This window comes from Eptesicus fuscus, chromosome 3 (genome assembly GCF_027574615.1).
Source record: "Eptesicus fuscus isolate TK198812 chromosome 3, DD_ASM_mEF_20220401, whole genome shotgun sequence".
Lineage (NCBI taxonomy): Eukaryota > Metazoa > Chordata > Mammalia > Chiroptera > Vespertilionidae > Eptesicus > Eptesicus fuscus.
In genome coordinates this window covers 44,479,637-44,499,921 of record NC_072475.1, presented here as the reverse complement: position 1 = coordinate 44,499,921, position 20,285 = coordinate 44,479,637, and the positions used below count along the sequence as shown (strand labels likewise).

General features: G+C 46.1%; 1 protein-coding gene across 5 annotated transcripts in view; it reads left to right on the top strand.

The window, feature by feature from the left end:
• Window positions 1-12,871: 12,871 nt before the first annotated feature.
• DGKG (diacylglycerol kinase gamma) overlaps window positions 12,872-20,285 on the top strand; it is a 160,000-nt gene continuing 152,586 nt past the window's right edge. For 4 of the 5 annotated variants that reach the window (XM_054711440.1, XM_008157566.3, XM_008157565.3 and 1 more), the window contains exon 1: window positions 12,875-12,941. In XM_054711440.1, the coding sequence (XP_054567415.1) occupies window positions 12,875-12,941 (67 nt within the window). Of the gene's footprint in view, window positions 12,942-20,285 lie in introns of all 5 variants that reach the window. The other variant, XM_008157567.3, reaches the window with a different exon arrangement.

Here is a 20,285-nt window from a genome sequence, read left to right as displayed (position 1 = left end):
AGCATATTACCCTTTTATTAGTATAGAGGCCTGGTGCATGGGTGGAGGCCGACTGGTTTGCCCTAAAGGGTGTCCTGGATCAGGATGGGGGTTCCCTTGGGGCATGGGGCTGCCTGCTCAAGGGGCCTGTGGTGGTTTGCAGGCTGGCCACGCTCCCATGGGGTGAGGGTCCCTGCTGGGGGGCATGGCCAGCCTGTGTGTGGGGCTGATGGCTGTTTGCAGGCTGTCCATGGCCCCAGGCACCCAAGCTCCCAGCCCCTCCTTTTTTCTTTTCCTTTTTTTTTTTTTTTTTTTATCGCCTCCTTGTGCAGAGGCCAGGGCCGGCTGGAAGCAGGTATCTGGGATTTATTTATCTTCTATAATTGAAACTTTGTAGCCTTGAGCGAAGGTCAGGGCCAGCCAGGGCAGATGGGAAGCTTGGCTTCCTCCATCACCGGGGGCAACCCAAGCCTCCTGCTCACTCCAGCTCCGTGGCCACGGCCATCTTAGTTGGGTTAATTTGCATACTCGCTCTGATTGGCTGGTGGGCGTAGCAGAGGTGTGGTCAATTTGCATGTTTCTCTTTTATTAGATAGGATTTTCTTGATGACTGTCTTAAGACAAGTACTGCATTGTGATTTCAGTGCCCCTGATAACATGTATCACGGGGCATAATGGTGAGGCACACCCCTTTAGAGACAGATGATCTGGATTTGCATTCTGAATCCATCAGTTAATAGCCACACAACCTAGGACAATTTACTTAATCCTCTGTGCTTCAGTTTCCTCATCTATAAAATGGGTATAATATTTGTATCTACCTCATAATACATGCAAATTGCTTAGGACAGTCTGGCATGTCATACAGGTTAGCTATTATTAATGAGGTGTTTTTTCAAGCTTGGCCCTAGACACCTCTGAAGTGGAGGGGACCATCCAGGAATGTATTGCCTGGTATCAGAATGAGGTGTAAGTGCCTGTGGATGCTGTTGTCCATGGTGCTGAATCATTGTTGCATGATTGCCCAGTAGGACATTGTTAGTTCTGTGTTGTTGGTGGAGGAAGAGAAACAGGACTGCCCAAAGCCTTCCACAAACTAAATCTTGGGCTCTTGGAATGAACCATAAAATGAACAATCCTTCCTAGGACTGAAAACCAGCAGCGATACTAGAGGGAGTATGGGCTTTGCATTCAGGCAGATATGGGTTGAATGATATCTCAGCTGCCTACAAAGAGTTTAATCCTAAATATGTTGGCATAATAATACCTACCTTGAAAGATTATTTTGAGGATTATATTAATGAAGAACAGGTAGCAGATTCTCAATAAGTGGTGACTATTGTTTATGTTGTTGTGGACAGCAGGCAGTGGAAGGAAAGAGAAAGGAAAGTAGAGAATGGGAGATCGGAGGATGTCAGAGGAGGGAGGGGTGGGAGAATGAAGTGGAGAATGCTCATGGGCCAGCTCACCACAAGTTCCTCATGATCCACAGGAACTTACCAACCTGAACATGGTTTCACACACTGTTCCAAACGTGAACTGTCTATTTGGTGTGGTTTGGTGTGGTTATTGTTAAAACACATTCATACACAAGCACACATCACACATCACACCTCTGCCAACACAATACCTGGTACAGTCCCAGGGTTGTCCTTTTCTAGACCTGCCTGAGCCCTGTGCCATGCCTCACAGTGTCTCTTCCTGGGAAGTTCTGTGTCTGACATAGGAATGAGCTGTGGTGAGAATAGAGCTATCACTTTCTCATCCTCTCAGGTTTTTCTGTTTGTTTTTGTCCCTTCACTTTATGATAGGAAACTCCTATTATCTGGTCTATGCCTTCTTGAGGTCATTTATTAGGTACACAATGTCACAGGAAGAGTGTGAAACATAGAACCTGTTTGTAAAGAAAGGAAAATTCTGAAGGGAGTATGCCATAACATAAGAATTTTAGGAGCTAGGCATGAAGACAGGCAGTCATTGGCCCTGGCTTTTCTGTAATGTTTGATTGCTTCAGGAAAGTAGAAATTATTTGATCCATCCAGAATCTGGCTGCCTTAGGGCCCCTTAAGGAGAAGGAATGACTTCAGGTATTCCAAGCTCCTCTTCTTAGTCCTGCCCCTTACATTAATGTAAAGCAATGGTTACAAAACACTGGTCTGCACCTGAATCTCTGTACTTAAAGAATTTGCTTTTCTTATCCTCCCAACAGTGCCAGTACTGCTTGTGTGAGGACCACACTTTAGGAACCGCTGATAGGAAATTTTACTTGCTATGACTCTCCTAAGCATTATACATATAATTCTCATAACAGCCATGTGAACCATGTATTACTATTAGTATTCCCATTTAGAGATGAAAAACAACTTGTTTAATGTCTCATAATTGTTAAGTGGTAGAAGAGAAACTTGAATTCTGGTGTCTGTAATTCCAGTGCCTGACTTGTGTTCGATGCTTTAGACAGAAGGCTCCCTGACACTGGCGATGAATCGTTCTCCTCTGGTGGTAATTTTGTGAAGGAAGCCTCCTGTTACAATCCTCTCCCCAGCATCAGCACCTCAGCTATGGAGTCCAGAGTCAGATTGTAGTGTTGGAATTTATGACCCCACTTCAGCATCCCCACTGTAGCGCCCCTAGTGGCAAAGCCAAGTGAACATTCTCCCAAGTTTTGAGAATAGTTAGAAGTGGCACCAGGGCAACAGCAGTTTTTTGTTGTTCCAACTCTCATGTTTCCTCACACTTCCTGCATATTTTGCATTCTATTCCATTTTGTGGTTATGTTTTATATAATGTAGATTTTGCCCCTCAAATAATATTGGCTTTCCAGGAACATGCCATGGTTTCCCCTCCAGCCTCCAACTTACCTTTCAGTTCCAGGATGAGGGTTTAAGCTTTCCGTAGTTGGCTTATTGATGGTATCAGCACCTAGCACAAGGCTTGGTCCTTTATGTACTCAATACTTATTCATCCAGAGGTTGTATGGTGAAAGGAAATTCTCGACTTTGGGACTAAACAAACTTGGGCTCAAATACCAGTTCCGTCTTACTTATTTTACAGCTGTAAAATGGGCATTGAAAATATCTTCCTTGCCTGGTCGGCATGGCTCAGTAGTTGAGTATCGACCTGTGAACCAGGAGTTAATGGTTCGATTCCTAGTCAGGGCACATACCCAGGTTGTGGGCTCAATCCCCAGTGTAGTGTGTGCAGGAGGCAGCCAATCAATGATTCTCTCTCATCACTGATGTTTCTATCTCTCTCTGTCCCTTCATCTCTTAAATAATTTAAAAAATATATTTTAAAAAATACCTTCCTCCCAGGGTTTAGTGACTGATACAGATAAAGTGTGCAAAGCACCAAATGTGTCATCCTCTATAAATGGAGGTTGCTGCTCTGACTTGTTATTATGATGATTTGTTGCATGGGTGAATAAGTAAATGAATGAATGACCCACACTCAAGCTGTGATGCCCCTGTGCTGTGAACACTCCTCAGATTGACAATGTCTTCTTGTGCCAAAGGCAGCCCCTCAGGGAGCACATCTCAGCTTCTCTCAGTGGCCTGCAGGCCTCCCTTTGGTACCCACCCCTAAACACACACACACACACACACACACACACACACACACACACACACACACCTGGGCAGCTCTGTTCAGCTAGCATTTTCACAAATCTCCAAGAGCAGGGATTCTTATGTTCACTCTGAGACCACTAATGGGATGCAAAGTCCTCAAATACAAGTAGCACACAATTCCAGGACTTTTATTTTTATGTTTGTATAGGACTATATGATGGTAATTTACAAAATGAGGTATTAGGGATTACTCATATTTGCTATTCATAAACTCAAATTAGCTCATTACTAAGTACCCTGGGGGCTCTAATTGGGTTATCTGTGAAGTCAGGCTGTCTCTAAATGCTCAGCAACTTCTGCCTCCTCATTCAGCCAGATGTTAGAATCCCGTGACCTGGGGAAGGTCACATTGTTATTGCAATGTTAGGCTTGTTTTGAGTTGGTTGTGGTGTTCAGATACTGCTCTTCTTGCTTTTTAATTCTTTTTAATTAGAAATTATAGTTTTTTAACCTCATCATTATCTGATTAATTTATGGAGGATATTTGATTAACCCAACAGCATGCAATGATACATATTTGCATTAAAAGGTATTTTAGGCCTCTAATTTTCCAATTACTGGATTTTTAAGACATGAACATGTTCAAGCATGAATCAAGCATATTCTCTTACTAAACAGATACACATGTAATCTGCCCTCAAAAGTGCTTATGTGGTTGCTTTGATTATTTATGACTGTACAACTAACTACCCCCAAGCTTAGTGGCTCCACAATTATTTTATTATTCTGCATGATTCTTTGCATTGGGATTCAGGTTTGGCTCAGCAAGGACAGCTGGGCTCCCCTCCCCATCATGTATACTAAGGCTATAAAATCCAAAAGGGCTCTTTGTCTTCCATGTCCAGCACCACAGCTGGGATGGCTTAGATGACTGAGAGCCAGCAGGAATGGCTTGCCCAGGACCTTACAGTGGGGGCTTCAGGCCTCATTATCAGCTGGTTTGTTCAGTTCTCTGTGTAATACTAAGCCTCCTTCTGTCCATGTGGTCTCTCTCTGTAGTCTCTCCAGCAAGGTGGCTGGGCTTCTGCATGCCAGTTTAGTGCTCCCAAGAACACAAAAGTGGAAGCCCTTCTTAACATTTAGGCCTGACACTGGCACAGAGTCACTTCTACTGCATTCTCTTGGTTAAAGCAAGTCACAGGCACAGCCCAGACTCAATAAGAAGGGACTAAAAAGGGCATGACTATCAGGACAAATGGTTTATTGGAGACCACCAAAGTAATTCTACTATAATTGATGAATTCAAGCAACTTAAACAACTCCCAGCATTCTATTGGGTTAAACATAATAAAGTGACTGTTAGAAGTTTATAGATTATTTTTTATAATTTATACTGGAGACCTGGTGCATGAAATTCCAGCACTAGGGGTGGTGGTTGTGGGGGAGTCCCTCAGCCTGGCCTGTGCCCTCTTGCAGTCCGGGAATCCTCAGGGGATATCTGACTGACAGCTTAAGCCCACTCTCCGCCAGCAGTCGGACATCCTTAGCACTTCCACTTAGGCGGGAGAGGCTTCTGCCACCACCGCTGGGCTTGCCAGCCATGAGCCTGGCTTCTGGCTGAGCGGTGCTCCCCCTATGGGAGCACACTGACTACCAGGAGCAGCTCCCACGTTGAGCATCTGCCCCATGGTGGTCAGTGCTCATCATAGCGACCAGTTGTTCCGCCGTTTGGTTCATTTGTTATTAGCCTTTTATTATATAGGAAGTTTATAGGTAATTATCTTAATAAAATGTGTGCACTGATATATATTTTTTATTATAAGACTAGAGGCCCGGTGCATGCAATTCATGCACGGGGGGAGGGGGTCCCCTCAGCCCAGCCTGCACCCTCTCTAATCCGGGACCCTGCAGACATCCCTCTCACAATCTGGGACCGCTGGTTCCCAACTGCTCACCTGCCTGCCTGCCTGCCAGCCTGATCACCCCTAATGGCCTCTGCCTGCTGGCCTGGTTGCCCCCAACTGCCTCCGCTGCCAGCCTGGTCACCCCCAACTGCCCCCCCATGCCAGCCTGGTTTCCCCTTACTCCCCCCTCCCCCCCGCCAGCCTGGTCACCCCCAACTGCCCCCCCTGCTGGCCTGGTTGCCCCAAACTGCCCCCCTCTGCTGGCCTGGTTGCCCCTTACTGCCCCCCACCAGCCTGGTCGCCCCTCACTGCCCCCCCTCTGGCCTGGTTGCCCCTCACTGCACCCCTGCTGGCCTGGTCGCCCCACACAGCCTGCTGTTCGATTGTCTGTCTGGTCATTTAGGTCATGACAGCCCCTGGCTTTTTATATATTAGGATAAGTGACTTCCAAATAATATAATCAATAATTTTATGCCAACTTATGCCTTTTGTTTCTCTCTAATTCTTTGTTACCACCCAGCTCTTTTTCTACTGAGATATGCAATCAGGTGTGGTAGGGTCTTCTGCTCCACACAAACAGTCTCAGTCAAAAGGGTTCAGAACCACCTTTCCAGTGGTCAGGAAATGAACCCTTATATATCTTGTAGCAGATAGACCTCCAAAGCGGGCAGGACACTGTTTTCACCCTGAAGGAGTTCAGTCTCACAGGGCCACTGGAGAAAAGCCCAAGGAGAGCAGAGAGGATATGCCCAACCTAGTCCAGGAAATTAAAGGGAGCTTCTTAGAGAACTTCTTTAGTGTTTTAAGGGAACTCCAGAGACTGCATGAGCGTGACCAAGTTGAAAAAGAATCAGCAGGAGCAAAACCCCAGAGATGGAGCAATTATTAACATGTGACTCCTCACAAGTCTGTGAAGAAAGGGTTTTTTCTCTTTCTAACTTTTAGTCATTCTTACCTTTTAAAAATATACTCATTATGGGTTTGTTATAAATCATCAGATGCATACAAATAAGCTCCCCCAATCTGATGCCATATTCATGAACTAATGTTTTTATGAGAGCAAAGAGGAGATGAAGAGGTGTTTGTTCCTGGATAATTGGCTATGGCTGATTCATTCAAATGAATAGAGACCTGGGGTGCAATTTAATGCCCATTGAATTTGCCATCTTCCTCCTGATTTGAGATTTCCATGCTGACATCTGTTCAGAACAAATAGAGTTTGATCCAGTATGTGAAGTTGCAGAGCTAGAAAATGAGTTAGAAACCATTATTACCACCCCCCTCATTTTATAGACATGAAAATTGAGGCCAGGGAGCTGAAGCTATTGCTGAGAGTGGAATAGCTGTAGGGACATAAAACACCCTCTTCCCATCCAAGCCTGACAATATCCAATCTGAGTGTTATTTAGGAAACTCTATTACTTTTTTGTCTGTCAGTCAAGATGTTCAGGGTGGTAATAAGCAGACTGTTCATACTGTCATGAGCCTCCCAGACAAGAGCAATGCGTCAGGTTGCTGAAAGGGAAATGCTGGATGATGTCAGCAGGAGCAAGGCCTCTTGTATGGTAGCTGTCATCTTTATCAAAGGACAGAGAACCAGAGGGGGCTGTCATGTGAGAGGGTGGTCAGCAGGTACCATTTGGAGAGCCAGGCAGCATTTCCTTCCTTTAACTTTTCCTGATGAAAATAGAGAATCATACAGCCCCATTCACCAAGAAGCCAAGCACTGAGCTACAATGGGACAACAGAGATAATAATAAGAGTTTTTGTTGAGTTATTGCAACATATATTTCTTTATCTTGTTACCCCTTCTCAGCTCCTTCAGGGCTCTTTTTCTACTCCCCTGTGTCTCCTCCAGATACATTGGATAGCCCCATAGTTCCCTGTACATATCTGTACGTTAATTATCTTTTGGGGTGTCTGTCTCTAACACAAGACTGTCAGCTACCATGATAAAGAAATAAAGAGGCCAAAACAGGTTTGGCTCAGTGGATAGAGCGTCAGTCTGCGGACTGAAAGGTCCCAGGTTCAATTCCGGTCAAGGGCATGTACATTGGTTGCGGGCACATCCTCGGTAGGGGGTGTGCAGGAGGCAGCTGGTCGATGTTTCTCTCTCATCGATGTTTCTAGCTCTCTATCCCTCTCCCTTCCTCTCTGTAGAAAATAAATAAAATATATTTTTTAAAAAAAAGAAATAAAGAGGACCTATAGGAACACAGCTGGGAGAAGAACTTAGTTTTCTCAAAGAGTTCAAATAGCTATAAGAAAGAAGCAGAACCAGACATATAAGTAATGGTTCATTATGGGAAGGCAGGAGTGAAAGGCATTCCAGGTAGATTAAAGGCATGGTGTGTTTGTCAGTCCATTAACTACTGTTTGTGATGTCCTATCATGCAACACCACATGCTATAGGTTGATTTGGCTGGAATGTGGAGCAGGTGGGGCAGAAGGTAATTGGGGTGAGGTTGGGGATGTGAGCTGTACCATGGATAAAGAATCTTCTGGAACTGGCAAAAGAGCTTGCTCTTTATCCTGGAGGCTAAGAGAGGCCTCTGGAGAATTTAAGCAGGTAAGTGTTGGATTCAAATTTGGTTCTAAATGAGGAAGATCTCGAACAGATATGGAGTGATTCATAGGATTCATGATTAAGTGGAAAACAAAACAAAACAATGTGTGAAAGACAATCCACAGATGGATAGATAGGTAGGTAAGTAGGTAGGTAGGTAGATAGATAGATAGATAGATAGATAGATAGATAGATAGATAGCCAGAGATGAGATGTATGTGTATACATGCATGTATTTCCTAACTCTGTCTCTTTCATGGTCTAAAATCAACAACACCCCAGTAGCAATGAGCACAACTAGTGCCCACACCTTGGTTTCAAATATGATTCTTCACTAAAAGAAATCAGGGCTTTGGAAAAATAGCTGATTTCAGGACTAGGACTGAGGAAGGACAAGATAAGCCTGAAACATCTTGTAGTCCCAGAAAATAAAGATATGCTCAGAGAATGATAGGTCTATGTCTAAAGAACAAAGAATCATAGCAAATGAGCTTTCACTGACCAAATATGGGGCAATTCAAGAATCAAAACAAATAATGATAGCAATGAATTGTAACCCATTGAATAAAATAACAATCCATTAATATAAGTAAGTATATAAAATCTAAATACAGTATACATTTATACATATTTATATAAATATTATTTATAATCTTATATATTATGTTTATCCTATATAATAAAAGGCTAATATGTAAATTGACCGAATGGCAGAACAACCAGTCACTATGACATGCACTGACCACCAGGGGGCAGATGCTCAATGCAGGAGCTACCCCCTGGTGGTCAGTGTGCTCCCAGAGGGGGAGTGCTGCTCATCCAAAAGCTGGGCTCATGGCTGGTGAGCACAGCGGTGGTGGCAGAAGCCTCTCCCACCTCCGCAGCAGCGCTAAGGATGTCCTACTGCGCTCACTGTGGGGAGTGGGCCTAAGCCATCAGTCGGACATCCCCTGAGGGCTCCCAGACTGCGAGAGGATGCAGGCCTGTCTGAGGGACCCCCCTTAGTGCATGAATTTAGTGCACCGGGCCTCTAGTATTTAATACTTCTTTATATAATATGTATTTTTATAGTATAAATTATAATGTATAAATAAACTGATATAAAGAAGTAATGGAGAAAACTCTTTCTCAGTAGAATCCCAACTAATAAATATAGGAGGAACAATGGGATTAGAAATTTACTATCATAGTAATAATTAATCCTGTCAAAAATCATCAGTGAATGCTAAACTAGTGGATAAAAGTTTGATGAGTAATTACAAAATTACAACAAAAGATATGCTCAGAGAATGATAGGTCTATGTCTAAAGAACAAAGAATCACAGCAAATGAGCTTTCACTGGCCAAATATGGGGCAATTCAAGAATCAAAACAAATAATGATAACAATGAATTATAACCCATTGAATAAAATAAGAATCCATTAATATAAGTAAATATATAAAATCTAAATACAGTATACATTTATACATATTTATATAAATATTGTTTATAATCTTATATATTATGTTTATCCTATATAATAAAAGGCTAATATGCAAATTGACCAAACGGCAGAACAACCAGTCACTATGACATGCACTGACCACCAGGGGGCAGACGCTCGATTGAATAAATTGAGCGTCTGCCCCCTGGTGGTCAGTGCATGTCATAGTGAGGATAAGTGAGGAGCAGGATAAGATCAAGTACATAAAGACTTTGTACCCAATTGCGCTCACCTGGTTGTTTAAGTCATATTGCTGTGTTGTATTTGCAATAGGATGATAGCAATGATTATTTATTGAGTGCCCATGGTATGATAGGCATGTGCTAGGTAGGGTTTGGGGGTGGATTTTTTGCATATATTACCTGAGTTAACCATAACAGTAACTCAGTGAAGTTTTTAATTAGTATTCCCATTTTTGAGATAAAGAAACCAGGTTCAAGAAACAAAAAAATTGTCTAATGTTAAATAGTTATAGGAATCATGGCCAGGATTCAGATATCCTGCCTTCTGATTTTGAGTGCCATGGGGTTCTCTCATGCAGTGTGTCTCTGGGCCCCCTTAGAGTGCTATGCTTCTGAAAGTACACAGAATATATATCAGAGAAGCATTCTTACACAAAATTTTGCATTGGGCTTCCTTCTAAATACCTTGCCTCATTTTCCTCATCTGAAAAGGGAGGAGATATAGCTTCTTTTGCATGGTTGTTGCGAGGACTACATTAGATAATAGATGTAAAGCATAGAGTACAGTGAGAAAAAAGTGTTCAGCAGCAGTGGTAATACCAGTTGTAATGTTAAATTCCCTGGTATGATGGAAAATGTTTTTAAAGGTTACCCCTCAATTTTGGACTAAAACGAAAATCAGAGGCCAGATCATAAAGAGCTTTGTGTATCATGTAAAGGAGATTATATCCAATTCTATAGGCAATAGAAACCACTGAAGAATTTTATTACTGAGAGAGAGATGATCTGGTTGGCAATTTAGAGCCCACCAAGGGGAGGAGAGTAAAACCCAAGGCAGGGAGAGCAGCAGGACATTGTTGTCAGAAACCAGGCAAGAGAAGACGAGGGTCTGAGTTAATGGACCGGCTGGTGTGATGTAGAGGAGGGGACACACAATGGACAATAACTCTCTAGGACTGGTGCCCAGAGTTGGCATGAAAGGAAGGGGAGGTGCTCAGGCTGAGTGAGTATTGGTTCCTCTCAGGGCACAACCAGAATGCATAGGAGAGGCAGGTGGGGGGGCATGGGAAAGGGCCAATTTGGAATGGCTTGGGATATACAGGGGAGTCCCAGTGATAGCTGGATATTCAGATCAGAGTGAGGAGAGAGTGTAGGTCAGAGCAGCATGCCCAGGAGTCACTGAATCTGTGGAGGCAGATGAGAGCCCTAAGGGGAGGGATAGAGAATGAGGAGAGGGCTCAGGACGGGATTCTGGAAACTCCGATATGTAATGATGGCAAAAGAAGAGGCAGAGGAGACTGAAGAGGAACACTCAGAAAGATAAAAGAAGTTCAAGGTGGTTGTTTTGTGCCATGTCAAGGTCTGCAGAGAGAGCAAATGAAGTAAGGAAGGCCTGCAAGGTGCCTGTTGGATTTGGCAATGAAGTCACTGGGGACCTGGGCAAGAACAGGTGCCAAGGAGGAATCCAGTTGGCTGGTGGATTCAGGAGAGAATTGGAATTTTTAATGAGAGAAACTAGAACTTGAATGCAGGCTTCTCACTCCCTGGTCGTGCATTCCCACCTACTGTTGGAGAGCTCTGATTGATGGAAGGTCTTTACAGAGCCCAGATCTCCCTCCAGTATCTTCCCTCAGCTCTAGTTTAGCCTTCCAGGTCCACTCTTCCAGAGAACCGTACAAATCTGTCTCCTCATTGGGTGGCTTCCTTCAGCCCCTCTGCCATTCCTCATGTGCCCCAGGCTCCCCAGACCTGCCTTGAAGTCCGACTCTCCACGATGGATCCTGTTTTGTTGAAACTGGGCTCATTCTTTGGTAACATTGAATATATAACATTTTTATATATCTTCCTATTAGGTTGGTTGGTGGCTTTCCAACATTTTTTTAACCTCAACTGAGAATAAGAAATATATTTTACATTATGATCAATGTACACATGTATATATAACTGAAAGGAGATATACTCTTTGTTTGTTTTTTGTTAATCCTTATCTGAGGATACTTTTTCCTGTTGATTTGTTTAGACAGAGTGAAAGGGAAGAGGAGGAGGAGGAAAGAGAGAGAGAAACATTAATTGGTTACCTTCCGCACAAGCACCCTGACCCAGGGCTGAGGATCGAACCTGCAACCCAGGTCCATGTCCTTGACCAAGAATCGAACCAGCCAGGGCAGAAGATGTAGTCTTATTTCCAACTCCATTTCATTCCATTCTCTGCTATTCTGTTATTAAGTGCTCGTCTTGGCCCACCATAGTCATTTCACAACCCACTACACTGATTGAATGACTGACGGTGGGAGCCAGGATGCTAGGAGGGGCTCAGAGAATAAGATGCTAAAAGTGTTTGTCAGACTCCATCTCCCTGTCCTCCCTCAGGATCTTCCGCACTGGGCCTACAGGCCTGCTCTCTAATCACTTCTTTTATGGTTCTGAGAGGAAACAGAGCTGCTTCCTTCACTAGGATGTGAGCCAGGCTTGGGGGATATTTGCATTTCTAGAGCGACTCATCAGAGGAAGGTGGGCAGCTCTAAGGTGGGATTTAGAGTCAGTGGAGAGAATGGCTCACCTTTCAAATCACCCCACAAAGGCTACTGTCCTTGTACTTACATGAGGCATCCAGCAGCCTGAGGCATTTTCATGCCTGAGGATGCCCTTAGCTGTCTCTACTACCTCCTTTCATGGGAGACATTTAAAATGTCTCCGAGTTTAAAAGTATGGCCACCTATTCCTACAGGCCACCCATCCCCACCTGTTAGACACCTGTCTGGGGCTGTGCTGGTCTTGTCTCCATGACCTCCTCAGGCTTCCCTGAGGAAACATCCTTCCCTTGAGAACCATCCCCTCCTAAAGTCTTCCAGCAAGGGAAATTTGGGGATTTTTAAATAAGAAAAGATGCCTTATGTGTTCCAACGCTCTCATTCATAATGCCTTTTCTACTTCTGCCCAGGGAAAGCAAGGGTTTCTGGATTTACCTTGACTGCAGATAGAAGGATGTTCCCTGAGGAATAGCAGAGGTCTTCGCTCATCTGCTGGAAGGTACCCGCTGCTGCCATAGACACTTTGGTCCTCGAGAAGTCTCCCAGAGAGCTTGTCCATCGCATACCTGCAATGAGCCAGGCCCTGGGCTGGGCCACGACTTCACCCTGGTGAACAAAACTCCCTCCCTGGCCTCAAGCACTCATAACCAGCTTAAAGATGAGTGAAGAACGCTGGGTCTCCCTCACTTCAGAAGAATTTGACCAACTCCAGAAATATTCAGAATGTGAGTAAATGGATTGAGCCATCTGGGGTGGGACTTCCTCTGGGTTGGGGAGAACATTTCTGGAGAGCAGAGCAGGAAGCCACAGAGAATGAAGTCAAGCCTGACAGCTTATATTTTCTTATAAGCACACAATTAGTGTCTAAAAATAAATAAAACAATTATCTTTACACTCCGTAAATGATATGTGCTCAGCATAGAAATTTAGAATATGCAGGAGAAAAAGAAAAAAAAGAAAAAGACTAGGTTAAAAAAAATCATAGCTAAACTCGATGATCATTTTGGAAATACCCCTTCTGTGCTCATTGCTTTACATGGTGAGTTCTTGACTATACCTTTATTTCAGCCTGCATTTTCCACCTAAAATAATATCGTTAAGTATTTCCTCAGAACATTGAAACCTCTTCATAGCATAATTTTGAAGGGCTGTAGACTGCATGGTTACAATGTTAATCATGTGCTCTAATATACTTGTATTTGGACTCAATTCCCGCCCCCGCCCCCCCCCCCCCCCCAATAAAATAGAATTCTGATGCATGTCTTTTTCTTGACTTTGTTCTGGAAAAGCCTGGGCTTTCTAGTGGGGCTCTTGGTTCCAGGAGTTGCATTGAGGAACAATTCCTGTGCAGCAAAACACAGTGGTGGCTACATCCACATTCATACTCGGCACACAGCTGTGCCCCCAGCCCCCCAGACCCTGCCAGTCCTGACTGGTGACAGGAATCTCCCCGGGCTGTGGCAGAACTCCAGCTGACCGTTGCACTCTGCACACGTGGTGACCATTGTGATTATCACCCTTGATATCGTGTGGCACCCATGTTCCACCCTTAATCTTACAGAGCTCCTACCTGCACCGCAGGCCCCACCCCTTTGTACTAATCACCTCTCCCTTCACATTCATTGTCCTGGTGCTTTTGTGAATCACTAGACCTGTAGTATGTTGACCTGCCTACAGATCTTGCCCTGGTCATCCTACAAATGCCCTTTTGTCAGCCTGCCCCTGTCCCCTAGGATAGACAGCCCTTGTCCACAGCACTAGTCTGGGAGTCAGAAGGTCAGGCTCAGTGCCAGCGCTGGCTCTTGCTGTCTCAGCATCCTGTTGTGCAGAACGAGAGGGTTGGACTAGATGATCTCCCTGTGGTTCCCCCACCTCTACCTAACACCCCATATGCTCCCAAGGTCAATAGAAGCTCTGAAGGCTACTGGTCAGTCTCTCTCCCAGTACCCTAGAGCCCGTGGCCTCTTGTCTGACCTCATTGGGTTTAGAGAAACTATGTAATGTAGTGACAAGGAGCAAGGCATTGCCCTCCAGGGTAAATTCCGTTCAATTCAGTCTGCTCTGTACCAGGCTCTGTACCAGGCCCCAGGCAGCAAAGTGCCAGGCCCTGTCAGGATGAAAAAGAAGCACAAAGGGAATACTGCCCTTGAGGAATCAGAAGTTTATTAGGGAGTCAGGAATGTGCTCCTGTCCCAGCAGAGAGTAGTTTTAAGGCAGCAGGCAAACACTGGCACAGATGGCTAAATGTAGGCATAAACGAGAAGGGAATTTAAAGCCAGGGAAATTGATAGGGGACCATTTATTAGTTTGCTAGGCTACTGTGACAAAGTACCACAATCTCGGTGGCTTAGAACAACACAAAGTGTCTCACAGTTCTGGAGGCTAGAAGTCCAAAGTCAACGTGTTGGCAGGCTTGGTTCCTTCTGAGGGCTGTGAGAGGGATCTGTTCCAGGCCTGTCTCCTTAGCTGTCTTCTCCCTTTGCCTCCTTGCATGGTGTTTTTCCTGTATGCCTTCTCAGTCTCCAAATTTCCCTTTTTATATGAACACATTCACATTGGGATGGACCCATCCTACTGCAGTATGACCTTATCTTAACTAATTACATCTGCAATGACACTATTCCCAAATAAGGTCACATCCGAGGTACTGGGGGGTTAGGATTTTGACATATAACTTTGAGGGGGTGATACAACTTAACCCATAACAGGATTTAGCTGGGTGAACTCTCTGAAGGAAAGCTGTTTTAAATGTGAGTAGTAGATGGTGGGGGGAATAGAAACAATGGAGGCAAAGGTAGAGGGACACAAAGGGAGGATGCAGCAAAACACAGTGGTGGCTACACCCACATTCACACTCAGGAATGGTAAGGAGAACTTCTGGGTTACATGGAGAGGAGGAGCAAGGGAGGAGTGGAGGAGGACACAAGAGAGATGGGAGAGCAGGAGGTCTTGGCCCTGCATGTCAAAGCATGGCCTGTGGACCAAGGTGGCAAAATTTAGAACCATGAATTTGGTGGCCATATGCAGGGTAGCCTGATGAAGGAAGCTGCCAGTTCATGGACCTCAGGCAGTGGCCTCCAGGTGAAATCTAGTCTGAGCTGAGGAATAGAGCTAAGATGATGAATGTGGCCATAAACAAATGCTAATTTGTGGAAAACTGCAGTGGAAGTGTCATAAAAACTTACGGAACTAGCCCTAGCTGGTTTGGCTCAGTGGAGAGAGCATCAGCCTACAGGCTAAAGAATCCCGGGTCTGATTCCAGTCAAGGGCACATACCTGGGTTGTGGGCTCAATTCCCAGTAGGGGGCGTGCAAGAGGCAGCCAATCAATGATTCTCTCTCATCATTGATGTTCTATCTCTCTCTCCCCTCTCCCTTCCTCTCTGAAATATCTACACTAATAAAAGAGAAACATGCAAATTGACCATCACTCCGCTACACCCACCAGCCAATCAGAGCAAGTATGCAAATTAACCCAACTAAGATGGCGGCTGCCACAGAGCTAGAGCAGCCAGAGGCCTGGGTTGCCCCCAGAGATGGAGGAAGCCAAGCTTCCTGCCCGCCCTGGCCTGCCCTGGACTCCACTCAAGGCTACAAAGTTTCAATTATAGAAGATAAATAAATCCCAGATACCTGCTTCCAGCTGGCCCTGGCCTATGCTTGGGTCACCGGGGGGTGTGGTCGGCCTGCAAACCATCACAGGTCCCTCTCCCAGGCTACCCCACACCCCAAACGTACCCCCACCCTAATCCAGGACACCCTTCAGGTCAAACCAGCCAACCCCACCCGTGCACCAGGCCTCTAGCCTATCTAATAAAAGAGGATTTATGCAAATTGGCTGTCACTCCAACACACAAGATGGCTGCCCCCACATGGTCAAAGATGGCTGCCTCCATGTGAACACAAGATGGCTGCCACAAGATGGCCAGCAGGGGAGGGCAGTTGTGAGGGACCAGGCCTGTAGGGAAGGGCAGTTGGGGGCAATCAAGCCTGCTGAGGAGGGCAGTTAGGGGTGACCAGGCTGGCAGAGGAGGGAAGTTGGGGGCAACTGGGCCTGCAGGGAAGGGCAGTTGGGGGGGACCCAGGCCTGCAGGGAAGAGCAGTTGTGGGGGACCAGGCCTGCAGGGGAGGGCAGTTGTGGGGGACCAGGCCTGCAGGAGAGGGCAGTTATGGGTGAACAGGCCTGCAGGGAAGGGCAGTTGGGGGGGACCCAGGCCTATAGGGGAGGGCAGTTGGGGGGGACCCAGGCCTGCAGGGGAGAGCAGTTGGGGGGGACCAGGCCTGCAGGGAAGGGCATTTAGAGGTGACCAGGCCTGCAGGGGAGGGCAGTTAGGGGCAATCGGGCAGGCAGGGAAGCAGTTAGGCATCAATCAGGCTGGCAGGGGAGTGGTTAGGGGGTGATCAGGCTGGCAAGCAGAAGTGGTTAGGGGCAATCAGGAAGGCAGGCAGGAGAGCAGTTGGGAGCCAACAGTCCTGAATTGTGAGAGGGATGTCCTACTGGGATCGGGCCTAAACGGGCAGTCGGACATCCTTCAAGGGGTCTCAGATTGGAGAGGGTGCAGACTGGGCTGAGGGACACACACCCCTGTGCACGAATTTCATGCACTGGGCCTCTAGTGTAAATATATATATGAACTTATGGAACTAAAGGAAGCCAGCAAAGATACCTTGAAGCCTGTGAATCTGTGGGAAATGGCAACATTAGGATTCAGGGCTGGCAGGGTGGTTTGGGAATGTTGATTTTAAGATGATGATGACACGTCCACTTCTGCATTCATATGTTCCAGGCTCCAAGGAGCCAGCAATGAATGAGACACAATCCTGCTGTAAAGAGCTCCCAGCCCAGTGGGGAAAGACAGACAGGACTTAAACAATGATGTTCAGTATGACAGGTGCCAGTGAGTGGGAAGCACAAAGGAGGAGACCTGGTCCAGCCTGGGAGGAGGCTTCCAGACTCCAGAAACACTAGTAGGAGGGAGGACAAGGAAGACATTCCAGGCAGAGGATGTGGCTTGGGCAAGACAGGGAGGTGAGGCAGGGAGGTGAGACAGGGTAACTTCAAGAACTGCAAGAAAAAAGAAAAAAGAAAAAAAAGAACTGCAAGCAATTGCCAGGCTGGGAACTTTGAGCTCATGTTGGTGGGTGGCATGGTGGAAGTTGGGCAAGAAGTGGAAAGGTAAATAAGACCCCATCCTGGGGGATGCAGCTTTCTAAGTGGAACATCCTGTGGGCCTCAGGAAGGTAGGTGGTGGGCTTGGGTGGAAATGAGGGTTAGGCTATAGCTCTGACTTGGGAATCCTTGTGTAGAGACAGCAGGAAAGAAAAAAGTAGGAATGAAGGCCCTTCAGAGAGCAAGAATGTGAGGAGAGAAATGAGAAAACCCAGCAAGACAAATTAGTGAACGAACCATACTGGTTGAGGCAGCTAAGGGACAAAGAGGGTCCAAAGGTGACAAAGCCATCCAAGAGGCAGGGTGTGCAAGGAGATCAGAGTATCTGGTAGGAAATGGCTCCTTTGTGGTTCTGGTCTTTCAACCATCAAGCTTTGTCTTTCTCAGACCCTTCCTCAATTTTTCCTAGAACTGGGTGAGGTGCTCTGGCACCATTGTTCTAACAGGAGAAGGAAAAAAAAAAGATTTAGTTCTTGGAAAATGATTAATCCTCAGAGGAAACCCTGAAAAAGGCACTTATACCAATTTTAGACACATTCTGGTATTCAGTCAGATTGCATTGCTATAGCAACTGCTCTTCCATAACCACTTACACAGGAGCTTTACAATAGCAGAGTAACTGGAGTGGACAGCCTGAGAATTGGTAACTTTCCCCAGCAGGGTTTTCAGGTAGGAAAGCCCAAGAATTTGAAGGCAAGATGCCTTGGTGTGTTCTTTTTATGTAGCATAACCCCTATACCTTCTTTGGTGGCCTTTTATCACAGGAGAAGCCATGTGAAAACTGCCCTTGGAAATATATGTATTTATTTTATATGTTTAATTACATATGTATACACATATATAGTATATGTAGTAGAGGCCTGGTGCACGAAATTCGTGCACTGGGAGGAAGGTGTCCCTCAGCCCAGCCTGCACCCTCTTCAATCTGGGACCCCTCAGGGGATGTCCAACTGCCAGTTTAGGCCCAATCCCTGTGGCAGTCGGACATCCCTCTCACATTCTGGGACCACTGGCTCCTAACTGCTCGCCTGCCTGCCTGCCTGATTGTCCCCTAACCGCTCCTCTGCCAGCCTGATTGTCCCCTAACTGCTCCCCTGCCAGCCCGATCACCCCCAACTGCCCTCCCCTGCTGGCCATCTTGTGGCAGCCATCTTGTGATGACTTGGGGGCAGCCATCTTGTGACTACATGGGCACGGCCATCTTGTGACCACATGAGGGTGGCCATCTTGTGTGCGAGGGTGTGATGGTCAATTTGCATATTATCTCTTTATTATATAGGATACCCATATATAGTTGGAAGGAAGCTTAATGTGAATTAGTAGTGTAAAATACTCATCAAAAAAGATAATGTAATATTAAGACATTTTTTGTTACAAAATAAAAACAAGTATAAAATTTGAAAAGCCAGAAGATGAAATTTAAAGATACTCACAATTCCATCTCCCAGTGGTAACCACTAATATTATATTAAAAACTAGAGGCCCGGTGCACCAAATTCATGCATGAGGGGAGGGGGTCCCCTCAGCCCAGCTGAACCCTCTTTAATCCAGGACCCCTCGGGGGATGTCCCACTGCCGGTTTAGGCCCGATCCCAGGGCAGTTGGACATCCCTCTTACAATCCGGGACATCCCTCTCACAATCCGGGACATCTCTCTCACAATCCGGGACCACTGGCTCCTAACTGCTCACCTGCCTGCCTGCTTGATTGCCCCTAACTGCCCCCTCTGCCAGCCTGATCACCCCTAACTGCCTCTGCCTGCCAGCCTGATCACCCCTAACTGGCCCCCCATTGACCTGGTCACCCCCAACTGCCCCCATGCCCACCTGGTTGCCCCTAACTGCCCCCCCATGCCAACCTGGTCACCCCTCAGTGCCTTCCCTGCCAGCCTGGTTGCCCCTCACTGGCCCCCCTACCAGCCTGTTCACCCCCAACTCCCTCCCCCCCCCCCCCGCCAGCCTGATCACCCCCAACTGCCCCCCCCCAGCCGGCCTGGTCGCCCCTCACTGTCCCCCTTGCCGGCCTGGTCTCTCCATGCAGCCTGCTGGTCAGTCATTTGATCATCCCTCCCTAAACCCCCTGCTGGCCTTGTCGCCCCACGCAACCTGCTGTTCGGTTGTTACTGTGAGGGCGTCATGATTAATTTGCATATTACCCTTTTATTAGTATAGATGCCCAGCTGGCGTGGCTCAGTGATTGAGCATCAACCTATGAACCAGGAAGTCATGGTTCAATTCCCGGTCAGGGCACATGCCTGGGTTGCAGGCTCCATCCCAGTGTATGGGCATGCAGGAGGCAACTGATCAATGATACTCTCATCATTGATGTTTCTATCTCTCTTGCCCTCTCCCTTCCTCTCTGAAATCAATAAAAATATATTTTTAAAAAGTACATACAGGTGTCTCAAAAAATGTATACACACTTTAACAGCTGATAGCTCAATTTTGAAAATGAAATGTATTTTAATAAACACTGCCTTTATAATTATTCAAAGTGTGATATATACATTTTGGGGGGGCATCCTATATATTAGGCTATTTGTACCATTAGGCTATTTGCTGTTTTCTTCACCCTAACAATATGTTTAAAGTATCTATTGATGCATCAAAACAATTTCAAAACTTGGTGGGTTAAAGCAACTGTTTTGTTTTTCCCCATGATTCTGTGGCTCAGGAGTCTGCACAGGACACAGCAGGGATGACTAGTTCCTGCTCCACACTGTTTGGGGCTTTGAGTAGGATGCCTCATATGATCCAGCATGGCTGATTCCTCACATCCTGGTGCCTCGGTGGTCCTCCAAGGGGCTTCTTTCTGTAAGCACTTTCTTATCTCCCAGGACCTCTCCGTGTTGGCCTCTCTTCCCAGCAGGGGACGCTGGACTTTTTACACATGGCTTGGGC